This window comes from Trichosurus vulpecula, chromosome 1 (genome assembly GCF_011100635.1).
Source record: "Trichosurus vulpecula isolate mTriVul1 chromosome 1, mTriVul1.pri, whole genome shotgun sequence".
Taxonomy (NCBI): domain Eukaryota; kingdom Metazoa; phylum Chordata; class Mammalia; order Diprotodontia; family Phalangeridae; genus Trichosurus; species Trichosurus vulpecula.
The window spans coordinates 195,854,611-195,864,125 of record NC_050573.1 but is presented as its reverse complement, the minus strand read 5'-3'; the positions used below and the strand labels follow the sequence as shown (position 1 = coordinate 195,864,125).

The window sequence follows — 9,515 nt, the reverse complement described above, 5'->3', positions numbered from 1 at the left end:
GGGGCAGGGAGAAAGCTCAGGGAATTGCCACCCTCCTCCCCAGGTTCTTGTACACCTCGCTGCCTTCTGGAAATTTTTCGCGCCCCCGTCCGGAGACAAGGCACAGGGTTCAGACAGCAACTGTAAAGGCTGCTTTCTCTGCTTCGGCTCTTAGTCCGGGAGTCCCAAGACCACCAGAGCAGCGCCACCTACCGGCCACCCGGCGCCCGGGAAGGGGGTACTACCCAATAAGGTCTTGCCGCTACTCCTGCACGATTTTCTTTTTTAGCTTCCCCGGCTCCTCCGCTCCAGTGCGGCAGGTAAGAAGATGGGGTGCTGGGGGAGGCATCTTAGGGTGGGAACTATGGGAGAGGATGTGGGTCTGGAAGTTTGCCCCGGAATGGCACAAGATGCAGTATCCACCAAAATCCCGGCGTTGCAAGGGTGAGGGTTTGGGTTTTGTTTTGTTTTTTTCCCTTTCTAATCGTCCCAAAGTTGGACGAGAAGCTGCAAAGGAATCAACTTTGCTTCGGGAGCCGAGTAGGTCGTTGAGAGACGAGGGAGTTCATTTCTTTATCCCTCATAAAGCAGTGGGATGCTAAGGGCTTGGAGGGGATGGTCAGGCAGCGACCTGGACTCTACAGAGTCAGCTCCCGGCAGCGGGTACCCGCCTTGCTCGCGGGAAAGTGAAGCCTTTTGCGGCTGGGGAAGGCAGCCAGACTCGAGGCACTCATTTTGCTTGGAGATGGAGGAGGCGACGGCGGTGGAGCGGGATATCTGCAGCGGCTGGAGAGGAGTTGCACCGCGTGCTGCAGAGAGCGGGGTGCGGAGGGCGTGGTTCGAGGGCTCTGCAGACCCACCGCACGTGTGTGCTTTGGGGGCAAGGGCTGAGAAGAAGGGGTCAGGGGTGGCCAGGGTACAGAGAGGAAGGATGGAGCGCCGCTCCCGGGGCTCTGCTTCTGAAGGACTGGGTAAGGAGAGAAGAATGAGGCACTTGAGTAAGTATGAGCATCCGGGGAGGGGGCCATTTCCAGATGTCAGAGAAGGGGGAGTGTGTGTGTGTGTGTGTGTGTGTGTGTGTGTGTGTGTGTGTGTGTGTGTGTGTGTATGCGTGCGCACGCGCGTCAGAGTGGGTGTGTTTGGGTGTGTGTTGTGTGTACAGAGGATTAGAATTTGGGCGTGGGGGCTTGTCACCAAAGCTAGGGAGAAATGGAGTGCGGCTGAAGCTTTCCTTGGTCCTAGCATCTCTATAAGTATTGTACCTGTGCCCCTGGGGGTGGGAGGAGATTGGGGCAGAACTGTTCGCTTCCTAGCAGGTCCCCCACCGCGCTACAGTCTCTACTACCTGGGAACGGGACCGTGGAGACCTGGAAAATGCATATCATGTATGTGCCCCTCTTGGTAGGAAGGAGACTTGTACCCAGGAGAGCCACTGCCCACATCTCCCAAGCCTCTGGAGGAAGGAGGAAAGAGAGGGGAGGAGGCAGAGGCGGTGAGGGAGGAGTTGGCGGCACTGCTACTGCTGCTGTAGGTGACATGCACGTGTGCACGCGGCCAGAGGAGGGCTTGTTCCCGAACACAGCTTCTGAGAGTATCCCAATTCTGGGAGCAGGAAAGTGTGTTAGGATTGGGAGCACGCGGGGTTTTCGGAGGCGGCCGGGCGGGTGCTGATATTAGCTTGCCTTTTGGAATAGGGGATAAGAAAAAAGAGAAAAACCCACCTTGTGATTTAAGGTACTTCGGGGGAGAAGGAAGAGTGGAGGAGAAGAAGAAGGACCAAACCTTTTTTAAATGCCCCGAAGCGATGGCTGCGGGGGCGGTCGTGCAAGCTTTTCCTGCGGCTATTTCTGACTGGGGCGTGGGGGCGGGTGCGGGGGGAGGGCAATATGGAGGGGGAAACCCGCTGAGAATCGGTGCTGCAAAAAGTTTTAAGCCGAGATCGGCCTCTCATCTTCTCTCATTGCAGCGGAAGACGAGGTTCAGGTACTCTCAAGCTCCACTTTTTTTTTTTTTTTTTAATTCCGCGTTCCGGTCTGTGGCTGCTGCTGCCTAGGTAGAGGGGAGAGAGGCGGTTTAGTTTTTCCTCTTGGGAAGGGGGGTGTCCTGAAGAGCTGGAGGTTAAGCTGGATCATGGAGCTGGTGTAAGAAGCTTGCCTTGCCCCAGTTCTCCTGAGATGAATGAAAGCCTTTTTGCTGTATTGGAGGTGCTTTGGTCATAACCTCCCAGGGCAGCGATTCCACCCTCCAAGTTGGGTTAGTGATAATAGGGTAAGCTTCCAACACTACAATGGGACCTTATTTTGCTACGGCTAACGTTGTCCACAGACTGAAGGCAGCTTTCTAAGGTCCAATTTGTAGGCTACAGAGGAAGCAAGAAACATTTGGAATAGGAAGATTCCTTTTCCTCACCTAATTGGCACCTCCACCTTCAGAGGCCTTCCTTTTCTAGGGTTCACAAGACCCCAAGACTGGGATTAGAAGCACTCATATAGTAATACAGCATCATGTGGCCCCAGTTTTCTTCTTTTAAAACGAATTTTCTTTACTTTGTTGAGACCAAATCCTGTGAAAAACCCAAGAGAACTTGTACTCTAACCCAAAATTCAATAGGCTAAACTAGTTCTTTGCTAGAGATGGATAAAAGTTGTTTGTTAACCCACAAAGATTCATTGTGCATATGTGTGTGTTTTCAGATTTTTATCATTTCCTACTTCTGGACTTTATCAAGGAAACAGTTGACAAAGCTTGCAGTTGGCTTGGTTTTGGTGTTTCCTTCCAGAGTGGATGAGCCACCCTTTCCCCAGCTTTGTAGAGGAGATTGTTTAAAAATTCCTCCTCAAGAACTCTGTAGTTTGGGATGTAGTCTCTTTCTGTATTGATGCAAAATGAGGATAGTCTTTAGAGCCATGGAAATAATAAATATTGTCATACTCTTGTTTGCGATACCTGATATCTAGAGAAGTTTCTTGTCCTCCCATATGTTTGCATTTAAGTGATCCGTGGGTCAGAGTGGTTACTCCGAGCAGTGAAGATCATAAACCCTCTACAACTTATTGCTTTCAGGATCTGCTGTGGCTAAAAATATCTATCACTCTGCTACCAACCTGATGATGAGCCCCTCTAAAATGTTCTACTGGTCTTTGACCAATAGATGTACATTTCATAACCAGAACTGTGCTTCTTTGATAGGACCTGCTAGAATTCGTGCTTTGTAGACATAGCCTTTGAGAATAATTAATAAAAAGCACTTTAATTTGTAACTTGGTCTGGATTTGTGATTTCTTCAGTGTAGAGAAATTCTTAATGTAGAAGCTACTTCCACTAATGTAGATTAGCAGCTGCTATCTTTGTCCTGATTAACGTGTAGGATCTTTGAGAGCAATGCCTGTTTTATGCATTTTTGCCGTTCTTTTTATCTCAGGTCCTTAATAACACAGCGCCTGACACACGATGAGCGTTTAGTAAATGCTTGAATTGCTCTTTCTATTGCCAGAATCAAATCCCAGCTATGAGGAGACCTCATAAGATAACTGCAGTGAAGGGACCATGTGTTTAGACATCTTTAAATAGGTCTTCATATGGGAGGAAGGGGAAAAAACAAAATTAAAAGAATCAGTATTTGCTTCCATTTCTTTTATTTGAACTAATTTATGAAAACTTAGAGATGACTGGTAACGTTGAACGTGCTATATTTAAAATTGTAGCAACTATAATTGAAACTTCCAAACTTCAAGGTTTAACTTCCTTACTGAAAACTAGTTACTTCTCATCTGATGAACTACTAATAATAATTTGTAAGTATACATTGCTTTAAGATACAAAGTGTTTTCTTCACAACTAGTGAGGTATGTAGTACAAGGGGATTATCTCCATTTTAAATAATTGAAAAAAAAACGAGGCTAGAATTAAGTATCAGACCTGGAATAAAAATTAAGGTCTTCTGAGTTTAGGAGTTCCCCCCAAGAATGCTACCTTAACCATGTGGCTCTAGTTTGAATGGAAAATGTTCTAAAGTCAATGGGCGGGGTGGGGGGCGGGGAAGCTAGAGTCAGGCCAAGAAACACAATGTCCCTACCAGATACTTCCCCTTCCTTTCTCTCTGTGGGCAAATATGAGCCAAAAAGTCCCCATATTGCAAGGTTGGGAGAGGGCCTGGGGAGCTATTTGAAAGAAAAAATAAAGGTTGAAAGGACCCTTTATTACATTTTTGTTTGCTGAATTTAATATAGTTCATCACTGGACATTTACTGAAAACTTTTCCAGCTTGCTGGATTAACAAAATTTATCTCACATCTGTCTCCTCTTTTCCCTTCCTGCCACTATCCCAGTACAGTTAATCATTACCTTTCACCTAGAAGATTGCAAAAGCATCTTCTACCCTGACCCCACCCCTAATCTAATCTTCATACTATTGTCAGATAAAAAGGAGAAGACCCAGGACTGAGACCTGGAATACATGCATACTGTGAGAAGTCATCAGAGCAGGACTTAAGTTGAAGACTATTTAGTATAGCATTAAATAAATATTAGTTGGTGTTGGCCTCAAATCACTAAATTTTAGACTCTGAGCTCTCAGAGAACTAGGGTTTTTTTAAGCTTTGTAATTGGCTTTGAATGAATGAATTAAAGACATTTATTAAGTATGTACTTACTGTATGTCAACCACTGTGCTAAGTGCTTCGGATACACATAGAAAAATAAGCACATGTGATATGTGATAACAGTACTTGTCCTCAAGGAGTTTTACTCTGGGAAGACAACATGTGAAGAAAAGAAGGAAGGTGCTGTTACAGAGTGAATGGCAAGGCATGGAATCCTTTGGATGTCTCACAGGAGTGGCCCACTCCCATTGGAAAGGGAGGGAGGGGTGATAAATTTAAGGGGTCAGAGTGGAGAGGGTATTCTGGGTTTCCTTTGGCATGAGTGGAAATATGGGAGGTGGTTAGTCTGGCCAGAAGAGGAAAAGGAGAAAGAAGCAACTGATAGGAAGATTGGTGAGTGGACTATGGGTGTGGAAGAGGGAAGACTTTCCCATTTGGTGATAGCTCTGTCTGGGGCACTCCAGGCACCCTTGATGGGCTCTAGGGTCACCTGCCTCAGAGGAGGGAGAAGTTGGCTTATAACACTTAAACAGGATTTGCATGGTATTTGGTAAATCACTTTGTAATCCTCACCAGACCCTACAAGTAGCCCATGAGACCATGTTGTTTAAAAATGCCCCAAACTGGCAAAGGGATGAAAATCTATACCTTTGTCCTTTTGTCCTTTTAAAAAAAAAACAAAACTTGTTACCTGTTTACCATTCTATTTATAGAATTTATTCAGAAGTCCCAGGCAAAAAGGATTAATTGATCAACAAAAAAACATCTATTTATTTAGGGCCTACTATGTACTGGTTACTGTTCTAGGTGCTAGGATTTAAAGACAAAGAATGAAATAGTCCCTACTCTTAAGGAGCCTACATGCTAACTGAGGAGACAATAAGTACATATATAAATATTGTATACACCATAGAAATAGAGAGGTAGTAAAGAAACATATATACAAAGTGGTTAAATATAAGGTAGGTTGGGAAGGAGGTCACTAGCAATTGGGGTTGGGGAGAAATCGGGAAAGACTTCATGCAGAAAATGGTGCTTGCACTATATTCTAAAGGAAGAGAGGAAGTCTGTGGGGTAGATTTAAGGAGCTAGTGCATTCCAGGTATGGGGAATGGCAAATGCAAAGGCAAAAAGATGGGAAATGGAGGAGGTTAATTTAGCTGGATTGGAGAGTGCAGGAAGGTGGGGTGGGGGAGGGAATGTCAGTGAGATTAGAAAGGTAGGTTGAGGCTAGGTTGTGCAGGATTTTAAAAGCTAAACAGAGGAGTTTATATTTGATCCTAAAGACTACAAGAAGCCACTGGAATTGACTGGGTAGGGGAGTAACACATGGTCAGATCTGCACGTAAGAATTCTGCGCTACTTTGGCAGTAGTGTGTAGGATGGACTGGAGAGGAAAGGAGACTATTGAAATAACCTAAGTGAAAGGTGATGAGAGCCTGAACTGCTAGTTACCTCTTTCCCAAACTGCCTTGTATTTAACTATTTTGCATGTACTTGTATTTATCCACTTTATGTATGATATAGATATATATGTATATATGTGTATACATATGTGTGTATGTGTATGTATGTGTATTATAGGTCTCCCCTATTAAAATGTAAAGTTGAGAGTAGAGAGTGTTTCATCCTTTAGACTTGTATTCCTCAATACCTGTAACCTAGAAGGTGCTTAATAAATGGCTGTTGAGAAACTGCATCATATTATATCATTTGAGCCTTACAACAATCCTGGGAGGTTAAGTAGTGCAGATATAGTCTGTATAGTTTCATTTTACAGGTGAGGAAAAGGGGTCATAGAGGTTAAAAGTGACTTCTTCCAGGTGATGTAACTAGCAAGTAGGAGCTAGGATTTAAATTCATGTCTTCTCATTCCTAGTCCAATCTGAACCTAATATCTTGGCTGCATTTAACAAGGTTAAAGTTGACAGATATTTTAGTTACACTTTGACTTTCTAATTTCCAGATTTCCTTTTTTAAAAGGTAGTCCCTGAAGATTAGTTTCTAGCCCTGTGATTACCTCTCATTCTTTTAAAAGATTGTGGGTGTTAGCTGTGTTTCAGAACTTTCATTTTTATTCTCATGTTCAACTTGGTATCTTCTATAAGTTTGGTGGTGGAAAAATTTCATCGAAATTTTTGTGCTCTGCCCTTTCCCTTTAAAAAAAGCTCTTTTGTGAGTTTATATATAGGCTCTGCATGTGGCCTGTCACTTTATTTTTAATGAATTCCTGTGGTGGGTCCTGAATAGCGTGGTAAGTAGGAAATGAATTGATATATAAGTGTTTTCATGGAAAAGCATTTACTCAGCATGTAGTGTTCCCACTGCATACCGTGGAAGAAAGAACGTTTCCCCTCTCCTTTTGTCTTAAAAATTTGTCTGCATTTTCCAGCAATCTTACTAACATGGTAGCATTTTGTGTTGTTGGCACAAGGTCTTTAAAGCAGTCTTTGCTTCTTTGACAGGCATTGAATGAAAAATGGCTGAAAGTCCTATGTGGGAGCAAGTTGGAGCAAGTTTTGTGCATCTCTATTACCGCCACTTTGATGCTGACAGGGTACAACTAAGTGCTCTATATGTAGGTACCAATTTGAATGTGATTAAACTATTTTTTTCTTCTTCATTGTTGATCTACGTGAGTGACAAAATTTATTTTGGGGACTGGTGGGCTTAGTGTACTTTACAAACTGACAGAAAATTCTTTATGAAAGGTAACATTTTTAAGATAAATGTATACATGAACAGAGCACCCTTCCTCCCAAACTGTATGACCCTTAATTTTTTGGTCCAGTGCTTATGTTTGATGTCCTACAGCAGAGCTATTTACATGTATTTTACTTTTTCCATTTTCTAACTGAGATTGGGATGGGGTGGGGTGGGAAGTTTATAAAAAGTGGGAGGAATCAATTATTGTAGATGTTCTCAGCGAATAAATAATAAAGTCTGATATTATGTATTTAGCCTGGGGAATTGCAATGCAGAGAAATGATTCGTTTGTTGTGATCAAAGTGGGAATTAACTTGATTTTTAATTTTTCAAGTGTTTAGTGTCTCATATGAGCTCACAGCTATTGGAAGCTGCATATTTCTGGCAAATATCTGTACACAGGTACATATTTGTACACAGGTACTGAGGAAAATATAAAAAGGAAATATATGGGGTTGACTTTCCTCCACCCCCAGCAATCATAGGGTTCTGAATACTCTTGACTAGGGTTTTATATGACTAGCTGCCATTTCTGTAAAGATAATGATGACCCACCAACCAGAACCTCGCCCCGACTGTATTCCTCCTAGCCAAACACTGGTATTGAGGGAGTTATCCCTTAGCTAAATGAAAAGCTAAGAAGGGAAATAAAGTTCTTTAAACTTAAAGTAACTAATGTCGTCTTAAATAATTAAGCTTATTTCTTCTTTTTTTCCATTAGGTTAAATTTTATTTTCAGATCCACATTCTTTCCTCACCATCTCCCCTGTCCATCTCACCCCCACTAATTGAGAAAGCAAGAAAAACAAAACCCTTGTTACAAATACATATATATATATATATATAAAATAAATATATATAAAAAATATATATATGTAATATATATATAGTCAGACAAAACAAATTCTCTTGTTGGCCATGTCCAAATAGATAGATTTGATAGATAGGTATGCCTATCAATCTATCCATATGTATAGATAGGTATAGATATACCTATCTATCAATATCTATCTATATATTTGAACATGATAGATAGAGGCAGATAAATAGATATATTGATATGTCTCAATTTCTGAATCCATCATTTCTCTCTGTCAGGAGGTGAGTAACACATTTCATCTTGAGTGCTCTAGAATTATGGTTGAGAATTGTGTTGATCAGATTTTCTAAGTCTTTCAAAATTGTTGTCTTTACAACATTACTATTATAGTGTACATTGGCCTTCCAGCTTTGCTCACTTCATTCTGTATCAGTTCACACAAGTTTTCTGTGATTTTAATACAGATGGTTTTTCTGAAACCATCCCCTCCATTATTTCTTATAGCATAATAACATTCCATTACATACATACATTATAACTTGTTGAATCAATTCCCAGTTAATAAGAGATCCTTCAATATCCAGTTCTTTAGGACCACAAAAAAAAAGAGAGCTGCTATAAATATTTTTGTACATATGGATCCGTTCCTTTTTTCTTTTAGCGCTTTGAGGTATAGATATATGAGTGGTATTATTGTGTCAAAGGGTATACATAGTTTAGTAGTTTGGGGGACAGTTCCAAATCACTTTCCAGAACGGCTGGATCTGTTCATAGCTCAATCAATAGCTCACTAATATTCCTATTTTCCTACAGCCCCTGCAGCATGTGTCAGTTTTCCCATTTTGGTCAACTTTGCCAATCTGATGAGTGAGCTTCTTCTTTTGAATGTTTGGCTATAGCCTACTGGTGAGAAGCCTCATTCCATTATCCTTATGATTAAACAAAACAAAACACTTGTTGTAGTTTTGAAATCCAGTTTCTTCTTTTGGTCTTTCATATTTTCTATTATTCATGTCACCTCTGGAAGAGAGGAGATTTAATTTAATGTCATTTAATAATTAACCTTAAGTTCACCATAAGCATTTTGAATAGACAACTTCTACATATCTATGAGAGTAACAACTTTTCAGTCTTTACCAATTATGAAAACTTTCACATATTATCTCAGTTGCTACAACAGCCATGTGAAGTGGGCATGTGTTATTAAACTGAAGTCTACGATAGGGAAACAAAAACTCAGAAAGGTGAAGTGATTTGTCCAAATTCATCTAGCTAGAGAGTGGAAGAGCTGGGATCTGAACCCAGCCCTCTTGACTTAACCCAGGGTTCATTTCAATAATTCTACAGATCTTCTGGAATCACAATATTCATAATTATTTTACACCTCAAAGAGGAGTAAATGTACATGA

The 9,515-nt window shown here is 41.6% G+C and overlaps 1 protein-coding gene across 1 annotated transcript in view; it reads left to right on the top strand.

The window, feature by feature from the left end:
* Positions 1-246: 246 nt before the first annotated feature.
* Positions 247-9,515, top strand: part of LOC118834070 (nuclear transport factor 2-like) — a 35,625-nt gene continuing 26,356 nt past the window's right edge. Inside the window, exons 1-2 of the mRNA XM_036741517.1 lie at positions 247-299; positions 7,046-7,158. Coding sequence (XP_036597412.1) covers positions 7,060-7,158 — 99 coding nt within the window. The 5' untranslated portion in view covers positions 247-299; positions 7,046-7,059. The remainder of the gene's footprint in view (positions 300-7,045; positions 7,159-9,515) is intronic.